The following is a 19,431-nucleotide window of genomic DNA, read 5'->3' on the forward strand; positions in this document are numbered from 1 at the left end:
TTCTTGTTTTAGCCTTTGTACAAAAGTTCTTACGAAACTTGTTGTGATGCATCTTTACTTACTTGGCTATCTTCTGTTTTTTTTTTTGTGTGTGTAGTTTCACTAACATTCTTCTGTAAGTAATCACAATCAGATTTCACGCAATTTATTCTGCTATACATACCATATGAGCAAATATGAATTTATGGTTTAGAGATCATGAAGCAAATCAAAGTGATTTAGTTGACACAAAATCACCAACTTAACAACATATATATTTTATACCCTCTTTTTTTTTACTCATATATAGTAAACACAAAATCACCTTTTTATACAAGGCACAATGAAAATCTATAGCCGAAGAAAACAAAATGTTTAACAGGATCTACTCAGTTTCCGTGAACTCTAAGGAAGCAAAGCACACAAAAAAAAAACTATACACTCGCTCTCGCTAGCTATACTTTTGTATGAAACATACATTTCATGATACTACACAAACATAAAGTTCTTATCTACACAAAAATCTCATCATTCATTTCCGCTTTTTTGTACGCTTATTTGGTGTTTCATTATACACCAAAATCATGACTTGATTCTTTTGTTGACTCTCCGTAAATGCGATGAATTCTCTGCATCGGAAATGGGGAACAAAGTAAAGAGAATCAGATTGTGTTCCTCACTTCCTTGTAAAAGTTAAAACCAAAAAGCTTATAAAAGTCTCACTTGAATATCAAAAGAATACAATTTGATTTCATCTTAGTCTTAGCTTTACCATTTCATCATTTGATTCCATCAGTTTAATTGTTCTTAAGTTCTACAGCCAATGGATCAATGGACTGTCTGTGTTCTTCTGCATATATAGGCTCATCGTTGTATGTTACTTCAGATCCCTGATATTTTCATTTCATGTTCAAAATGTTTAAGCACAAGACGAATTATACACTTTTGATTAAGTATAAACAGAGCATTGTAACTTTGGAAAAGGATAATGGCTTACCTCTTGCTTCTCTTGAATTGTTCCCATGGCATCCGAACAAATGGTTTCTACTTTTTCCTCAGTTGGTTCAGAATGTTCCTGCGAGAGAGAAAACAAATCCAAGTCTCAAACGACGTACATGTATTAATGTATACAGAAATTGTATTTTTGCTTTACTAAACACAAAATTTACATCAATTTGATTATGAGAAGATTCAGCAGGTGGATCCATATTTTGCAGCTGACCAACTGATGTATGATCCAGATCCTCAGAATGAGTCTGGTCTAGATGTAACATGTCTGGTAACACTGATCTTGGAGCAGATTCTTCAGAGTTCCCATGATGATTTACATCAGAAGAAGCTTCAGCTTCCGCCATGACTTGTTGCATTTCTTCTCCATCATTTCTCTCACGAGTTTCTTCAGATTCTTGATCAATTCTCTCAGATGGTTGAGGTTCATCAGAGTCATAACTTATCTTTATCTCATCAGCTGAGTTTTCAGGAAGTTCCTTTAACTCCTGACAAAAAGTTTCAAAGATTAATCATGTTCAATATTGTCTTAACATTTTTGAGAAAAAAAAAGAAAAACATTAGCTTACCTCTGGTCTTTTGGAGGAAGCTTCATTATGTTGAGGAACCATGGACTCCATTTTTCCTGCTTCTTCATTCTTTGGAGAAGCTAAAGAAGTTGTTTCATTTAGATCTTGATCATCTTTCCCAACAGGTAAGACTTCATATTCCCCACCATTGAAACTCATTTGCTTTCCAATGTCCGATTCATAAACGAACATAGATCTCTCATAATCAGAGTCATTCCCATCAACTGAAGTTGGAGGTGAACCGAGTTCAGAAACCTCAACTTGAAGATCAGAGTCAACTGAATGTGTCACCATATGACATTTTCTTGTGTTGTAACCAAAATGCTCCATGTATCTTTGCCTCGCGGTTGCTAGTGAACTCGAACCACTGCTTCTAGGCACTAAACCTGCAAGAGAGTTTCCAACACGTTCATTTTGTTTGCAGAAAGTTCCAGAAGCATCAGATTGATCCGAGACATTGAAATCTTTCTCTCTTTCTCGAGGAGAAAGCGATGCGTTCGAGTCACTATCATCGTTTCTGATGGAATCTGTCTCTATCCGAACCTCTCCTGCCTCCATTTCATTTCCTTTTTCTCTTTCTTTCAGTAGAGGTGGTTGATCATTGCTACCTATATCAACAACAAATTTAGAATCCTAATCACAATCGTGATCAATGTAAAAGGTCAAAGCAAGTTCTACAGAAGCAGAGCTAATCCTAATGTTTCAGTTCAAATTTAACCATTTACTACAACTTATATGTAGAAAGAAAGAAAGAGCTTATATATATTACCTTGTTGTTGCCTAAGCCTACTACCACCATCAACTTCATTTCTCCATGATGACGCCAATTTAGATTCCTTTTGCAATGTTGATGGATGAACTCTGTGATGAAAGCTCTCATGACGGCAAAAGAAGACATCTTTCGGGTTAGTAGCCACAGCAAACTCTTGCTGAAAGCTATCTCCTGTGAGGTTCGGCTTCTCTTCGAGTGGATCATAAGGAAGGTCAAATGGGTTTCGTCTTGGTAACAAAACGGAAGGTGCAGAGCCAGGCATGAGAAGTCCATCGATTTCATAGTTTTCTTTACCGAAACCATAAAAGTTCCGACCGATACAAATCCGAGGAACTTCCATATCATCCATCAAGCTTCCTTCAGCTGCAAGTAAGAAAAATCTCCTTGATCTTCTCCTGGTGATCAAATTCTCAAGCCTCTTGTTTCGTTCCATCTCAGATGTCCCAAGATCCATCAGATTCTTCTGATCATCCTCTGTCCACGCTACTACATCGACCTTGTTTCTATCTTCACTCCTTTCTTCTTCTTCCTCTTCCTCTTCCTCTTCCTCTTCCTCTTCTGATGAACATTCTACTTCAGTTTCATCAACACTTGCTACCTTCTCCAATGGATCAACAACAACATCTTCGCTCTTGTCAAAAACAGAGTCAAAAGAGCTTTCTTCTCCAGCAAGCAACGTCCTCTCTCTCTTAAGTTTCTCCAAATCAGGAGTAGTACTGATCGTCTCCGGTAAAACTTCCCCATATAGAGTTGTTAAAATAACCTTTCCTCTCTCGTCCTCACTAGCTTGAGACGAATCCCAATCTTTCCCAACCTCTTCAACTTTTCTACGAGCATTACGTCGGACACTTCGTTGGTGCTTTAACTCAGCCTTCTCTGTTCTTCCCTCTTGAGAAACAAAAGATAACCCACGATCCGTTCTCTCTCCTTCCTCCGATAAATCATCGATCTTTGAACTCAGATCATGGTTCCGTGGATAATACGAAACATAAGCTATCAAAGAACAGAGCAAGAAATAGAAACCCCAAGGAAGAAAAATATACAAAATGATCATAAACGTAGAAACACCAGACACAACTGGGTATCTCATCACGTATCTGAAAGTTGTATTCGTTGTGATTTTCAAAATCTTCCAGATGATAAAGCAGACATCTTTACCATCAATTCCCATTTTTTTCTTTTCTCTTCTAGTGATCAAACAACAACACCTGAAACTTTAAAAATCATTATGAGACATCGGAAACACACAAGAATGAACAAAACTATTGAAAAGAAAAATTCAAAGAAGAGAGGTCAAGCTTACCTTTGAAACGATAACCAGTCAAAAAATGTTGTATTGGGAGGGGGGTTTTATTAATTGCAGATTTAGAAAATTTTCTCTGTTTTCTTAAATACATGTCGGTGTGGTGTGGGAAAGAGGGAATGAATAGTTTACGTATGAATCGCATCGTGCGGGGAAGACAAGTTAGAAAAAACCGTAGTTGCTTACATGTTTTGTCAAAGATATCATTATTTTATCCCTTTACACTTTTGAATTTCATGAAAATTACTTAAAATTGCAGGTTGATCCCCTTATTTCTTAGTCATTGCATATTTGGATTCTAATGTTTTTTCGATTCGTGTAAATTGGTAACTTGGTCCAAAAATTTGTTTTTGTGTTCAACAATTTCAAACTCACATAATACATGTTCTTAGCAAAGAAAATATATAATTAATAAAGAAATATTAGTTAATTTAAATATACAAATATAAATGCGTCAATGTTTGTTGCTTGTACGATTATATATCTGCTCAAGAAGAATGTTTCTCTTGGTAGATTATTTTCAGAGTCTTCTTGTTATTTTAAAGATGTTTGAACATTTAATTTATGGCTGTATATGATACTAATTATGAAGGACATATTGACGTCCATAAAAATGTGAATCATCAAATCTCTCAATGCATATAGTTTTATGTATATATCAATACATAAAGAGGACACAGCAAAAAATATCAATGTCGCTCTCACCTTTTGGAGTGATTGAACAACAGATACTAAAAAAACCAAAATGTATGGTCTATCAATTGTCATTGCCAACATTTATCACATAGTAAGAATCCAATAGAGACATTTATTTATTTATTTATTTATTTATAATAAACAGTGTCTTCAATTTGTTTTTGTGGTTAATTAGATCATGATTTGATATTTTGGTTTATATTGGTTTAAAAGTTGGTTTACTTATAAAACGATGATCTCCTCCTCACGTATCTTATCCCTTCTGGACGACAAAGTATCTGGGAAGGGAGACACGTCAGCAAAGCTTTAGGCTGCATTGGGCCGTGACAATATCACTGACGGTTCAGGAGCTTCGTTCCTTTTTTTTCCTTTTAATTTAAAGGACCCAAATCATTTTCTTATAACCTAAATATATATCATCACTCTGAATACCACAGAGTGACTCAGTGTGTGCCGATTCAGTTCAAACACGAGCCAACCCTCTTTCGTCTAGAGAGAACAGATCCAGAAGCTTCCTCTTATTCCAGGTTCGTATTCCTTCTTCTCCACGAATGTGCATGGTAGTCCACCAACCATTCTCGATGTTTTTGATGGAGTTATTTTAACGTTTAGAATCATGCAATAATCGGATCTTTGATTACGATGATTTAGGTTTTAATCTATGATTCGTTTACGTTGTTATAATACCAGTAACAAGTAAGTAAGTAACCTTTGTATTGTATGTATCGTTCAGCTATGGCTTCAGTACACAGTACTTTGATGTCGGTCGTATGCAACAACAAGACTCACTCTGCTTGGCCTAAACTTCCAAACTCTTCCTTGTTACCTGGATTCGATGTGGTTGTTCCTGCTGCTGCTACTACTCGATTCAAGACAACCACACGAGCCACTCTCACGTTTGATCCACCGACGACTAACTCTGAGAGAGCTAAGCAGAGGAAGCACACCATCGATCCTTCTTCTCCTGATTTTCAACCAATCCCATCTTTTCAAGAATGTTTTCCTAAGAGCACTAAAGAACAAAGGTTCGTTATCTATTCTTCACACTCAATTCACATTTTCAAAATTTGGAAGAGTTGAGAAATCACTGGTTTGGTTTTTTGATCTGTTTCCCAGGGAAGTTGTTCATGAAGAATCTGGTCATGTGCTTAAAGTTCCTTTTAGACGTGTTCATTTGTCTGGTGGTGAACCAGCTTTTGATAATTATGACACTAGTGGTCCTCAAGATGTTAACCCAAACATTGGTATGTGATTTGACCTTGTGTTTTACCCATTCATCTCTCTTTTGGTTTCTCCGTGAGTATCAATAATAAATAATGAAACGTTCAACAGGGCTTCCTAAGCTAAGGAAGGAGTGGATTGATCGCCGAGAGAAGCTAGGANCTTTTCAAGAATGTTTTCCTAAGAGCACTAAAGAACAAAGGTTCGTTATCTATTCTTCAGTCAATTCACAGTTTCACAATTTAGAAGAGTTGAGAAATCACTGGTTTGGTTTTTGATTGTTTTTAGGGAAGTTGTTCATGAAGAATCTGGTCATGTGCTTAAAGTTCCTTTTAGACGTGTTCATTTGTCTGGTGGTGAGCCAGCTTTTGATAATTATGACACTAGTGGTCCTCAAGATGTTAACCCAAACATTGGTATGTGATTTGACCTTGTGTTTTACCCATTCATCTCTTTTTTGGTCTCTATGTGAAGTATCAATAACTAATGAAACTTTTCAACAGGGCTTCCTAAGCTAAGGAAGGATTGGATTGATCGCCGAGAGAAGCTAGGAACACCAAGATACACTCAAATGTACTACGCTAAGCAAGGGATCATAACTGAGGAGATGCTCTACTGTGCTACCAGGGAGAAGCTAGACCCTGAGTTTGTTAGATCAGAAGTTGCGAGAGGGAGGGCGATCATTCCTTCCAACAAGAAGCATTTGGAGCTGGAACCAATGATTGTCGGTAGAAAGTTCTTGGTCAAGGTCAATGCTAATATCGGAAACTCTGCTGTTGCTAGCTCTATTGAAGAGGAAGTCTACAAGGTTCAGTGGGCAACAATGTGGGGAGCTGATACAATCATGGATCTCTCTACTGGCCGTCATATCCACGAGACACGCGAGTGGATCCTAAGGAACTCAGCTGTGCCTGTTGGTACTGTGCCTATTTATCAAGCGCTTGAGAAAGTGGATGGAATTGCTGAGAATCTTAGCTGGGAAGTTTTCAGAGAGACTTTGATTGAACAAGCTGAGCAAGGTGTGGATTATTTCACAATCCATGCTGGAGTTTTGCTGCGTTACATTCCCTTAACTGCTAAGCGTATGACCGGGATCGTTTCACGTGGAGGATCCATTCATGCTAAATGGTGTTTATCTTACCACAAGGAAAACTTTGCTTACGAGCACTGGGATGACATTCTTGACATCTGTAACCAGTATGATGTGGCTCTTTCAATTGGTGATGGTTTGAGACCTGGATCCATCTATGATGCTAACGACACTGCTCAGTTTGCAGAGCTCCTTACTCAAGGTGAACTAACTCGCCGAGCATGGGAAAAAGATGTGCAGGTATACTACAACTACTCATCTAGTTCACTTAATAGTCCATACAGTTTGCATTTGCATACATATTCTCAATACTGGTTGGTTTTTATTTCAGGTGATGAATGAAGGGCCAGGGCATGTCCCAATGCACAAGATTCCAGAGAATATGCAGAAGCAGTTGGAATGGTGTAACGAGGCACCATTCTACACCCTTGGTCCTTTGACTACTGATATCGCCCCTGGATATGATCACATTACCTCTGCCATTGGTGCTGCCAATATCGGAGCCTTGGGAACAGCTCTTCTTTGCTATGTAACACCAAAAGAACACCTCGGGTTACCAAACAGAGATGACGTGAAGGCCGGGGTTATAGCATACAAGATCGCTGCTCATGCAGCTGATCTAGCCAAACAGCATCCACATGCGCAGGCATGGGATGATGCGCTGAGCAAAGCACGGTTTGAGTTCAGGTGGATGGACCAGTTTGCTCTGTCCTTGGACCCCATGACTGCTATGTCTTTCCATGATGAAACTCTTCCAGCTGATGGAGCCAAGGTTGCACACTTTTGCTCCATGTGTGGACCAAAGTTCTGCTCCATGAAGATAACAGAAGACATCCGTAAGTATGCAGAGGAGAATGGTTATGGCAGTGCTGAAGAAGCCATCAAACAAGGAATGGATGCTATGAGTGAAGAGTTCAACATCGCCAAGAAAACCATCAGTGGAGAACAGCACGGTGAAGTAGGTGGAGAAATCTATTTGCCAGAGAGCTACGTCAAGTCTGCTATGAAATAAAAGGTCAGTGTGTTTAGAACTTTCTCACTTAACATGTTAGTTACTGCTTGCTAGTTTAAAAGCATTCAGGTGCATAGCCTTTTATCTAAAATTCTGAAGAATTACATATGGTCAAATGCGTCCTTACATCTATGTTTTTTGTTGTATTTCTATTTCTTCTGCTTCCTCAGGGTTGAAATAAGACCTCGCTTACTCAAGTCTTGGTTGCCTGTTGGACTATACCATATAAAGGCACAAACTGTCGGTAAGCTATGTAGTCTCTGTGTCTTTTAATCTTTAGAACTATCTATGTTGCTGTATGTTCCTTCGAGTCAAGAGTCAGTAATAAAGACAAACGAAGTTGATGTTTTCAATACTTTTTTGAGTGTGATTTGACATGAAAAAGCACCAGGGGTGCTTGAACCAGGATAGCCCGAGTGGGCTATCCTGGACCAGGCTGAGAAAGTCCCTTTGAACCTGAACAGGGTAATGCCTGCGCAGGGAGTGTGCATGTTTTTTTTTTCTTTTCTGTAGCTTTCTAAAGGTGAAGAAGCTTCTACTGTTGCCGCTCCCCTGATTCTCAGTCCACGGTTTCCAACAGTTGATTCTCACGAGCTATGAGATTCAGTCAAATTGACATACAGCTATTAAAAAGTCTAACTGATGCACTACGTCACTAACACTGAAGAATGATTCAACCAAAACTTCATTCAGATTGGTAAAAATGCTTTTGCACCCTTGGGACATAAGCTAAAATCAATCTGCTCTTTTAATTTGGTTTACAGCTACACACACAAATCGGTTTTCTAACACTTAAAAGATCATGTTTTCTACCTATACTCTCGTTTATTTACATAAATCTGCATCACAATGAAATTTGGGATGATCACTTTGAGGAAACATACTGGGAAAAGAAATACACCTTTGTCATTTTATTACATAGCAGCCATGGCAGAGGCGTAGAGGTATGGCATCGGCCAGAACAAGCAGATGTAGGGAAAGTGAACCTCAATCAGCTACACATGAAAATGATCGATCCTCTGTAGTTTCTCATTGTTCAGCTTTCATAACACAAATCTGAATACGTTTTCACATCAATTACATAAAATATTTTGTTATATTGCAGTAGAAACATAAAATAAACGAAACTTACCAAATGTAAAAGAAAACTTTTGGGGCCAAGAGGATAAAAATGTTACACAGCCTATATTAATTTCCTGCTGTATGAGAGATCACACAATTGTCAAGAGACTGAAATTCTTACGTTCTGTCTTAATTGGTTTGAAGGTTTATCATCTACTAGCTTCTGTATTTGACAGCCTTAGTGTTTTTTTATGGTTAATGTTTCTGCTAACATGTACATGAATGAACATGAATCATGAGAGATGTGATGTTTATATATCTATATCCTGTTTCTGTAATTGTTGGGGGCTTGTGACTTGTGAGCCTCTTCTGGCACCATTTTTAGTTTGTTTGGTCACTGACCGGATCAGATGATTATGTGATAACCTCATGTTTGATCATACCTCATCCATGGGTTGGAGTTTGTATTTTGATATAACCAAACCAGTAAAGTCAGAGTAACACTAACACATGACTGGAAAAGCATAGAGAGAAAGAGACGGCACGCAGTTTCCTTTAGGATTTGTGACTAATAAATAAAAAAACAGCATACATGTTATGTTTAGAATTTCAAACGTCACACAGAATTTCAACACTGTCGTCTTCAATCTCAGGCTCGAAGTCATCCCGACCCCTTTGCTTCGTTTCTCTCGATTGATGACCTAAACCCTAAATTGTCTTCACCGGAAGGTTCCCAAAGATGGCGGAATCCGAATCTCAGATCTATCACGAACGACAACGATTACAATTTTGCCTATTGCACTCCCTCAACAATCTATTTCAGGTGATTCGATCAAATCTCAATTTCATTTTCAATTTCAAAATTTTCATACTGCGAATCACACCGATGATTAAAGAGTGTTGCTTTATTGCTCTCGTTTTATGATTCAGGACAAAGACGCGTTCACGCGAGAAACCTTGAACTCAATTGCAGAGAAGCTCGTGGAGGATGATCCAAACAAAGAAACATGGACGACACCTCTCTCTTTACTCCTCAAGCCTCATCACAACACACTCACTGGTAACTACGACGTGAACGTTATGATCACAGCTCTTGAAGGCAAAGGCAAGAGTGTTGTTTGGCATGATAAGCGTAGTGGAGCTTCTTCGATTGATCTTGATGATGCGGGTACTTTAATGGGTATTGTATTGAATGTTCCGGTTAAGCGGTACGGTGGACTTTGGAGAAGTAGGCATTGGGTTGTGGTTAGAAGAATCAATGGTGTTTGGTATAATTTAGATAGTGATCTCGTTGTGCCACAGATGTTTAAAGATGGAGATGAAGTTAGAGTGTTCTTGGATCAAAATCTGAGTTTAGGTGCAGAGGTTTTGCTAGTGAACAACAATGCTTAAAAGATCAACAAACGTGAGTTTCAATTTTTCTTACGTTTCTCTCTGTATGTAAATTAATACCCATCAAGTGTGAAGTTGTATCTAGTGCTTAGCTTAAACTCCAACAGTGTTGATCACGATTTTTAGAGAAAAGTTCAGTGAGTTTGCTCCACTTATGGGTTTTGGGAACTAATGATCTTCATGTCTCAGTATACAAAATCTTTTCTTTGTCTCTATGAGTAGGACTGGTTTGGCAATGGTAACTATGAGTAGACTTGATGAAGTAGTTTTTTGTATTCCACTTATCGCGCTTTTGCAATTTTGAGTTCTACCATTTATGCTAAGCATCTTCCATTAGCATCTAATAACCAGCTAATCAATATATCATTGATTATAGTTCTGATCCCAATGAAATGTTGTCATATGTAAGAAATCATTCTCCAAAGGTTGATGTTTTATGTATGTCATGAAATTGTATGGTTACTATCGTTCTTATTTCTTCTCTTAATTTTTGGTAGCCTCAAGTCTCAAGTAAGGTATCTGCAATTTATAAAGGTAAGTTTATCTCGGCCTCTCCAGGAGTCAAAAGAATGTTTTTTTCATCAAATAGGAACAATACCGAAAGGTTGCTTCAAAGAAAGAACCTTTTTTTGCTTAAACAAATGGTGTTATTCCCTTGTGGACCATCTTCTACTTGCTTTCCCTAATGGAAATGTAGAAAAACTAAACAAAGTCTTTATCTTTTGCTCTTTTGGCTAGCTTTGTTTTCCAAATTTCGGCGTTGTAGTTTCAGATATCTTTAAATCTGTTAGTTATTACAATTCTTTTGACAAAAAGTATCTAAAGTAAGTATGAAAAATGAACCTGCCTATTTGTGTATGTTTTAAATGACTACAGTAATCATGGCTTTTTAAGTGTTATTATGTCATCATTGATTGATATATTATTAATAATCATGGCTTCTCTGGTCTCTACCTGAACTCTTATAGGCAACTGTTTAAGCATCAATCCCTATATATATAATCCCTTACTCTCCTCAAGTTTGTTCTCACAAACTGCTCTCACTCTCTCTTGATATGTCAGTTACAGGAACAAAACGGTTCAATGCAAACACTGGACCAGTAACTCCTGGTAAGCAATCCTCAGTCAAGGGACCATACGGTAAGAATCCGGGATGCACAACAGGCTGTGGTATGAGGCTACCGAGGAAAACAGAATGCACAGCCGCAAGACTGGTCAAACATGTCAGCTGTAACTTCGTTAAAGGCTTACGACTAGTGGTGATGAGGACGAAGAAGAAGAAGAAGAGATCTACACCATTGAAGAAGGCTTCTTCTTCTGGAATATCTCAGCCTTCGGCCATCTCTATCGTAAATGAAACTCACAGATCAGAGGCGATAGAAGACTGCATACAGTTTATTAACTCATCAACCTCGTTCACGAGATCACGTTCTACCAGTGACGGTAAATCATAAGTTTTTGTAATACCCATAAGTTTCGAAACTCTTTCTTGGTCACTAGTTGGCTACGCAATAGCATATTAGAGAATTCCGTGTAATATCTTTTATGAAATGAAAAATATATATAGAGCAGAAGAGAGATTTAAGTACTCTTGAGAAACGTGGAATGTTTGAGCTTTCTTTATGTACAAAAATAATCTTTTTGTCTTTCATCTACATAGATCATTATATGCGTTTGGCCTAAATCTACGAGCAGGTATTTCCTGACGGATTTTCTGGCAAAAAAAGTAATATTCCGGCAAGCTATCAGACTGCAATGATATGTATATTCAGAGACTGGCGTGAGGTGAAGTTGCACCTGATGTTGGAGCTGAACTATTCAGTGATAAATCACTTTTCTCGGATTGTATTAATCGATTATCTTCTCCCCGGTCGAAAATAAGTTCCAAACGACGGTCCCGACAAGGTAAAGACCAACCGATATCGTGAAAACGTCATCCCAAGAACCTGATTCATTACATTTCATTGTCAATGTCATTGAGAACAGAAAAAGTAAAACTTAGAAGAGTTTTAAAACGCAAAGCATTGTCAGAATTAAGAAGTGTTGGAGAGTTCTGACCGTGTTGTAGGATGTGACCAGTCGCAGCTGTGCCAAGAACTCCGGCAAGTACTCCAGCAGTATTAGACAAACCAAGTAACACTCCCTGATCACACAAACAACATCATCAACGTGCTTATCAATTTGCTTTAGAGTAGCATAATTAGTTAAGACTCGGGAGTAATTAATTACACTTACAGAGTATCTTGGAGCAATGTCTTGATGGTTAGAGTATAGACCAGACTGTGAAAACGCATCAGTCCCCTGGCTACAAGCCATGCACAAAACAGCCATTGTAGGAGAATCTATGTGTTTCAGCTGTGTTAGGAAGAACGCTGGTCCAAGAAACCCAATTGTTTGCATTATCTGAATTCATCATAGAAAAGGATTAAATAGATTATCAAATGAATTACTTTAACTAAATGCATTGAAATGGACTGAAGGGTGATATGCAGTTACCTTGCGGACATTGGTGACAGAGAAACCTCGGCTGACGAGTGTATCGGCGATCCATCCTCCAGCATTTGCAGAAATCGCCATTGTCATCCATGGAAATACTGAGAGAAGTCCTGATTCCATTAGGTTGAACTTCAGCACCTGCACTCACAATGTTCATGAGATTAATAACCAGAGAAAAACAGAACATCAAAGCTCCTTGCATAAAGAGAATAATAGAACTGACTTGATGGTAATAAGTTGGCATCCAGGTTAAGAGAATGAATGTTCCCCAGTTGTGACAAAAGTGGCAACCGATGAGAGCCCAAACCGGCGGTTTGGACAATATCAGCCTCCAAGGGATCGACTTCACTGGCTCTTTGCTGGCACAGTTGTCAGCAATTAGCTTTCTTTCTTTAGGGAGCAACGTTGGATCTTCTAGTGGTGAACTCTCTGCCTATAATTAGTAACAAGTAACACAAACACACATTAATGGTAAGAGATTTGGATCCAATAGATTTAAAAGCAGTAGAAAAGTCTGACCTTAGTTAGCCACAGAATCAGCCATACAGTTCCAAGAGATCCAAAAGAGTAAAACACAGAGGGCCATCCAAACTGATGAATCAAGAAAGGCGAAAAGGCTAAACCAGTAACGGATCCAAGATACATTCCGCTGTAAACAAGCGCGAGAGATCTACTTCTCTCTTGCACAGGCACCCATTTCGACAATATATTATTCATAGCAGGCATTGCAACACCCTATAGACACACCAAATGAAATTTACTTCTCCATCGAAATACACAAATCTGAGACTAATATCTAAAACATCATACCTCTCCAACTCCCATGAAAGCACGAACAACGAGCAAGTAAGGAAGACCAAGTTTAGCAGCTACAGGAGTGAGAATTGTAGCGATTGACCACCAAATAACACCAAATCCAAGAACCCTTTTCCCACCTACAGTGTCTGCCCATATCCCACCAGCTATCTAATCATATCAACAAACACACTGACTGATTCAGATACACACTTACTGATTCAAATGTGATCAAACCAAACTGTTTTAAGAAACCACTAATTAAGGAAACAAATCAAAAAGCTTTTACCTGAGTAAGAAGGTAACCCCAGAAGAAAGAAGACTGAATCAAACCAACAGTTGCTGGATTCCAACCATACTCAGCTGACATAGGGAGTATAGCTATACTCATATTCACCTGTTGAAAAACATCATCTGTCCCAAATTGATAACTCCAATTTCCTAATTAAGCAGATCCAAAACCCTTCAATTTTCCATAAAAATTCAATCTTTTTTGTTTTGTTTCCTAACTTACTCTGTCCATATTGCAGAGAAGAAAAGCTGAGAAACAGAGTAACACAATCACCCACCGCTTCGGAAACTCTTCCCACCATGGGACGATGATTGAGCTAGTCGAAGAATCAGAAACGACTTCGTTTTGACTCACTCTCTCTTCATCTAAGTAATACGAATTACTACTGCTTTCTCTCTTGTCGGAGCTCCGAACTAATACCCGGAAAACGCCGGACCGATTGCGCGGGTAGACCCATACCCGTAACGACTTGGGAGCTGGTTTGATGTTTCGGTAAGAGGTTTTCTCAGGTGGACGATTTGAAGTGTAGAGAGAGTGAAGATTTGGAGAGCAAAGAAGAGCTCTCGCGTTCATGGCTGAGATTAGAATAGATATTATTTTTTTCTTCTTCTCTGTTTTTTTTTTCTCTTTGTTTTAAGAGAGAGGAACNATTAATTACACTTACAGAGTATCTTGGAGCAATGTCTTGATGGTTAGAGTATAGACCAGACTGTGAAAACGCATCAGTCCCCTGGCTACAAGCCATGCACAAAACAGCCATTGTAGGAGAATCTATGTGTTTCAGCTGTGTTAGGAAGAACGCTGGTCCAAGAAACCCAATTGTTTGCATTATCTGAATTCATCATAGAAAAGGATTAAATAGATTATCAAATGAATTACTTTAACTAAATGCATTGAAATGGACTGAAGGGTGATATGCAGTTACCTTGCGGACATTGGTGACAGAGAAACCTCGGCTGACGAGTGTATCGGCGATCCATCCTCCAGCATTTGCAGAAATCGCCATTGTCATCCATGGAAATACTGAGAGAAGTCCTGATTCCATTAGGTTGAACTTCAGCACCTGCACTCACAATGTTCATGAGATTAATAACCAGAGAAAAACAGAACATCAAAGCTCCTTGCATAAAGAGAATAATAGAACTGACTTGATGGTAATAAGTTGGCATCCAGGTTAAGAGAATGAATGTTCCCCAGTTGTGACAAAAGTGGCAACCGATGAGAGCCCAAACCGGCGGTTTGGACAATATCAGCCTCCAAGGGATCGACTTCACTGGCTCTTTGCTGGCACAGTTGTCAGCAATTAGCTTTCTTTCTTTAGGGAGCAACGTTGGATCTTCTAGTGGTGAACTCTCTGCCTATAATTAGTAACAAGTAACACAAACACACATTAATGGTAAGAGATTTGGATCCAATAGATTTAAAAGCAGTAGAAAAGTCTGACCTTAGTTAGCCACAGAATCAGCCATACAGTTCCAAGAGATCCAAAAGAGTAAAACACAGAGGGCCATCCAAACTGATGAATCAAGAAAGGCGAAAAGGCTAAACCAGTAACGGATCCAAGATACATTCCGCTGTAAACAAGCGCGAGAGATCTACTTCTCTCTTGCACAGGCACCCATTTCGACAATATATTATTCATAGCAGGCATTGCAACACCCTATAGACACACCAAATGAAATTTACTTCTCCATCGAAATACACAAATCTGAGACTAATATCTAAAACATCATACCTCTCCAACTCCCATGAAAGCACGAACAACGAGCAAGTAAGGAAGACCAAGTTTAGCAGCTACAGGAGTGAGAATTGTAGCGATTGACCACCAAATAACACCAAATCCAAGAACCCTTTTCCCACCTACAGTGTCTGCCCATATCCCACCAGCTATCTAATCATATCAACAAACACACTGACTGATTCAGATACACACTTACTGATTCAAATGTGATCAAACCAAACTGTTTTAAGAAACCACTAATTAAGGAAACAAATCAAAAAGCTTTTACCTGAGTAAGAAGGTAACCCCAGAAGAAAGAAGACTGAATCAAACCAACAGTTGCTGGATTCCAACCATACTCAGCTGACATAGGGAGTATAGCTATACTCATATTCACCTGTTGAAAAACATCATCTGTCCCAAATTGATAACTCCAATTTCCTAATTAAGCAGATCCAAAACCCTTCAATTTTCCATAAAAATTCAATCTTTTTTGTTTTGTTTCCTAACTTACTCTGTCCATATTGCAGAGAAGAAAAGCTGAGAAACAGAGTAACACAATCACCCACCGCTTCGGAAACTCTTCCCACCATGGGACGATGATTGAGCTAGTCGAAGAATCAGAAACGACTTCGTTTTGACTCACTCTCTCTTCATCTAAGTAATACGAATTACTACTGCTTTCTCTCTTGTCGGAGCTCCGAACTAATACCCGGAAAACGCCGGACCGATTGCGCGGGTAGACCCATACCCGTAACGACTTGGGAGCTGGTTTGATGTTTCGGTAAGAGGTTTTCTCAGGTGGACGATTTGAAGTGTAGAGAGAGTGAAGATTTGGAGAGCAAAGAAGAGCTCTCGCGTTCATGGCTGAGATTAGAATAGATATTATTTTTTTCTTCTTCTCTGTTTTTTTTTTCTCTTTGTTTTAAGAGAGAGGAACTGATTTGTTCAAAAGCTCGTGGCTGACGTGCCAACATGTGGCGGCTCAATATTGGTTGGGTGAGGATGTCATAATCTAACGGGAAAGTAACGGTTAACAGAATTATTGGAGGTCCATTAAACTAGCTAATCTAAGAATTTGAAGTTTAACATAACCAAGCCCATGAAAGGCCCAATTTAAAATGCGAGATTAACTTTTTTTATTAATTTTCACCTATGAATTTTTTAAGTTGGCCTATGGAAACAAAAGAAATGCGATATTAATATCACGAAAAAATCATTTCTCTTATCCGTAATAAAATATTTAAGGATATGATCTACTTTTATGTGGAATAAAGGGAGGAGGATCCAAAGGTGGAAGTGGAACCCAAAAACACCCACTAATTGCGTTCATAAAGATGCGGGAGACTATTTTTAATCCGACAATTGATTAAGCTGGCAGAAAGGTTATTGGCTGAAATAAGTAATAACACCAACGGGGGTTGTTATTGGATGCATGATTTCTAAATTCATATGGAATTGTAAATTCTAGAAATCAAAACACATGGATTTTGAAATAACATGTTTTATCCTTGGTTTTGAATCCTTCTATTTTACACTTTCAAATCTATACAAATCCATTTAAAACATAATGTGGATTTTGAAATCCAAAAACAAATCATTAAATGAATAACATGGGATTTTAACAAGTATTTGTAAATCATAATACCAATAACACATTATTTTGATAAGTATTTTAAAATCAATGATTGAATAACACATAATTTTTGTCTGGATTTCCAAATCCATTAAAATCATAGAACCAATAACCCCCTCTTAGTTAGTGTACAAAAATGATAGAATGAAAAGTACACAAACTAAACTTCAATTTTCATTGATGTACCAAAAACTAAATAAGTATAAAATAGATAATAAATTAGCAAGTAATATTCATATTGAATCTTTTTTTTTTACGTTTTTATGTAAACTCTCAAAATTGTTTTATTGAGTCAATCAATAATATGTTGGCAAAACATAAAAATAAAATTCAAAATATCCACTACAAGAAAACAAGGCTAAAACCGACGGAAATTCTGACGGCCAGTAATCCGTCGGTAATTTCTGACGGATTACCGACAGATATCTAACAAGACTCGTGTTGGTCAGTTTTCCGTCGGAAAAAAACAGACGAAAAAAATCCGTCAGAAATCTGTCACCATTTCTGATGGATTACCGACCAAAGCCCACCGTCAGAATATCCCGTCAGAATTTGGTCGGTAAATATACCCATTATTAATGTACTTCGAATAAAATTCGATTTCCGACAGATTTCCAACGAAATTGAATTATTATCTGTCAGAAATCCGTCGGTAAATGTAGCCACTTATATTATTACCTTTCTGACGGATTTCTGACGGATATCAGTTTCTTTTGGTTACTCTTCTGATTCAAAATAGTTTGTTTTTATTAAACTTATTGTAACTCGAAGGTAGATTTTTAATTTTTGCGTAATTAATTCCATCTTACTATTTTCTGTCCAAAATTTTAGTAAATAAATAACTATTATAGTATAATAAATGGGAAAATTCCCGAAAAAAAACCCAACTAATATATGCATATTTTGAGAATTCCTTATTTTGAGAATTAATTCCATGGTTATCATAAACACATAATATATGCATATTTATGAAGAAAAATTATGGAATCAATGAGTTTAAGCTATAAACCGTCGGAAATCTGTCAGTAACTAGCGTCGAAAATCAATATCCGTCAGAAAACCGTCGGAAAGTTCTGACAGATTTCCGACGGGTCTCGAAATTTTTACCCGGGAATGAAATAAATTGAAATTAAGAATTTTAGCCATAACCGACGGTTTTTTGTCGATTTTCCGTCGGCAATTTCGATATAACCTAAGTAATTGTCTTCTTCTCCCTTAGCTATCCCGACAATTTTTTATTTTTCTCGAGCTCTCCGGCTCTCCCTTCTCCCTTCTCCGGCCGGCGATCTCTCCCTTCTCCCTTCTCCGGCGAACTCTCTCCCTTCTCCCTTCTTCGGCGAGCTCTCTCCCTTCTCCCTTCTCCGGCCGGCGATCTCTCTCCCTTCTCCGGCGCTCTTCTCTCATCAGATTCCGGCGAAGCTATGACGTAAATTCTCTCTTTCCCTTTTAAATTTCTTAGTTTTGTTAGATATCTTAGGAATATGCTAGGTTTATAAGATTTGATGAATTGATATTGTTTGGGTGTTATTGATTTAAGGATTTGGATTGTATTTTGGATTTGATGAAATTAATTTTGTGACAATTGAATTTTGATGGATTGAAATTTTGATGGATTGAATTTTGCTCCCAAATTTTGTTAAGTTATTTTTTGAATTGATAAATTGATTTTTGTTAATTGAGTTTTGTAAATTGAATTTTGTTAATTTAATTTTGTTAATTTAATTTTCTTAATTAAATTGTTAGTTGAGTTTTGTTAATTGATGATTTAAATTTTGATAATTGGATTTTTTTTTTATGTGATTGTTAGTTGAATTTTGATAATTGATGAATTAAATTAACAATAATTGGATTTTATAGATTTGATGATTTTATTGATTTGATGATTTGATGATTCGATGCTACAATCTCTTGATGGATCGGAGTCCACTAAAACCAAGGGACGAGTTTTCGGACTAGGCAATCTCCTCGAAGCAAGGTCCTACAACGTGCTTCTCATTTGCTCCCACCCAAGAGTTCCAACAAGAACAAGCTATGCAAAAGAAGGGACGAGGAGTACAAGAAGAGGGATGCAGAGCTAGCAGCGTTCATGAGTGAGACATGGACACGACATTCCGCTTTTTACGTTTTTTTGAATTTTAATTTGCTTTCTTTTGGTTTTTATAATATTTGTTTTAAGTTTCTGAATTTAAATTTAATAATATTTTTAAGTTTCTGAATTTAAATATATAAGCATTTCAATTTTAATGCAAATTTGTATAATTATACTATTTTTTTTGAAAAAACAAAAAAAAAAATTTTGTCGGAAATCTGTCGGAAGTGATGGAATTTTCTCAGAACTGTTCTGTCGAAATTATGTCGGAAACGTCGTTAAACCGTCGGTTATACCGT

General features: G+C 37.6%; 5 protein-coding genes across 12 annotated transcripts; 3 read left to right on the forward strand and 2 right to left on the reverse strand.

Annotated features, from left to right (window-relative positions):
* LOC104786691 lies at positions 278 to 3,755 on the reverse strand. Its single transcript, XM_010512136.1, has 7 exons — positions 3,632 to 3,755; positions 2,326 to 3,536; positions 1,557 to 2,164; positions 1,149 to 1,475; positions 977 to 1,054; positions 752 to 869; positions 278 to 608 (listed from the first exon to the last, which is right to left on the reverse strand). Exons 2-6 carry the CDS (start codon positions 3,497 to 3,499, stop codon positions 777 to 779), a joined length of 2,280 nt encoding a protein of 759 aa, XP_010510438.1. The 5' UTR covers positions 3,500 to 3,536; positions 3,632 to 3,755; the 3' UTR covers positions 278 to 608; positions 752 to 776.
* Positions 4,564 to 8,007, forward strand: LOC104786696 (phosphomethylpyrimidine synthase, chloroplastic). Of its 2 annotated transcripts, XM_010512147.2 has the most exons (6): positions 4,564 to 4,854; positions 5,061 to 5,352; positions 5,444 to 5,571; positions 6,052 to 6,878; positions 6,970 to 7,653; positions 7,821 to 8,007. In XM_010512147.2, exons 2-5 carry the CDS (start codon positions 5,063 to 5,065, stop codon positions 7,648 to 7,650), a joined length of 1,926 nt encoding a protein of 641 aa, XP_010510449.1. In that variant the 5' UTR covers positions 4,564 to 4,854; positions 5,061 to 5,062; the 3' UTR covers positions 7,651 to 7,653; positions 7,821 to 8,007. The 2 variants fall into 2 exon arrangements, with proteins under 2 accessions (XP_010510449.1, XP_019101422.1); XM_019245877.1 differs by lacking the exons at positions 4,564 to 4,854; positions 5,061 to 5,352; positions 5,444 to 5,571 and adding exons at positions 5,712 to 5,750; positions 5,837 to 5,964.
* On the forward strand, positions 7,821 to 11,303 carry LOC104786695 (josephin-like protein). 4 transcript variants are annotated; one of them, XR_002038032.1, is made up of 6 exons: positions 7,821 to 7,894; positions 8,042 to 8,347; positions 9,366 to 9,535; positions 9,643 to 10,117; positions 10,602 to 10,638; positions 11,167 to 11,252. XR_002038032.1 is itself a non-coding variant. In XM_010512146.2 (5 exons), exons 3-4 carry the CDS (start codon positions 9,452 to 9,454, stop codon positions 10,102 to 10,104), a joined length of 546 nt encoding a protein of 181 aa, XP_010510448.1. In that variant the 5' UTR covers positions 7,821 to 7,894; positions 8,042 to 8,347; positions 9,366 to 9,451; the 3' UTR covers positions 10,105 to 10,117; positions 11,167 to 11,303. The 4 variants fall into 4 exon arrangements, 3 of the variants coding, with proteins under 3 accessions (XP_010510448.1, XP_019101424.1, XP_019101423.1); XM_010512146.2 differs by lacking the exon at positions 10,602 to 10,638 and having other exon boundaries at positions 11,167 to 11,303; XM_019245879.1 differs by lacking the exon at positions 11,167 to 11,252 and having other exon boundaries at positions 10,602 to 10,639.
* Positions 11,160 to 11,694, forward strand: LOC104786694 (josephin-like protein). The gene has a single exon (XM_019245880.1). It carries the CDS (start codon positions 11,160 to 11,162, stop codon positions 11,556 to 11,558), a length of 399 nt encoding a protein of 132 aa, XP_019101425.1. The 3' UTR covers positions 11,559 to 11,694.
* Positions 11,691 to 16,318, reverse strand: LOC104786692 (sodium-dependent phosphate transport protein 1, chloroplastic-like). 4 transcript variants are annotated; one of them, XM_010512138.2, is made up of 9 exons: positions 15,922 to 16,318; positions 15,697 to 15,804; positions 15,423 to 15,578; positions 15,132 to 15,347; positions 14,836 to 15,045; positions 14,613 to 14,750; positions 14,352 to 14,519; positions 12,163 to 12,247; positions 11,691 to 12,050 (listed from the first exon to the last, which is right to left on the reverse strand). In XM_010512138.2, the coding sequence occupies exons 1-9, from the start codon at positions 16,270 to 16,272 to the stop codon at positions 11,953 to 11,955; spliced, it is 1,530 nt and encodes a 509-aa protein (XP_010510440.1). In that variant the 5' UTR covers positions 16,273 to 16,318; the 3' UTR covers positions 11,691 to 11,952. The 4 variants fall into 4 exon arrangements, with proteins under 4 accessions (XP_010510440.1, XP_010510445.1, XP_010510439.1 ...); XM_010512143.1 differs by having other exon boundaries at positions 15,697 to 15,821; positions 15,922 to 16,133; XM_010512137.2 differs by lacking the exons at positions 14,352 to 14,519; positions 14,613 to 14,750; positions 14,836 to 15,045; ... (2 more) ...; positions 15,697 to 15,804; positions 15,922 to 16,318 and adding exons at positions 12,340 to 12,507; positions 12,601 to 12,738; positions 12,824 to 13,033; ... (2 more) ...; positions 13,685 to 13,792; positions 13,910 to 14,260.

The sequence above is a fragment of the Camelina sativa genome, chromosome 5 (assembly GCF_000633955.1).
Source record: "Camelina sativa cultivar DH55 chromosome 5, Cs, whole genome shotgun sequence".
Taxonomy (NCBI): Eukaryota; Viridiplantae; Streptophyta; class Magnoliopsida; order Brassicales; family Brassicaceae; genus Camelina; species Camelina sativa.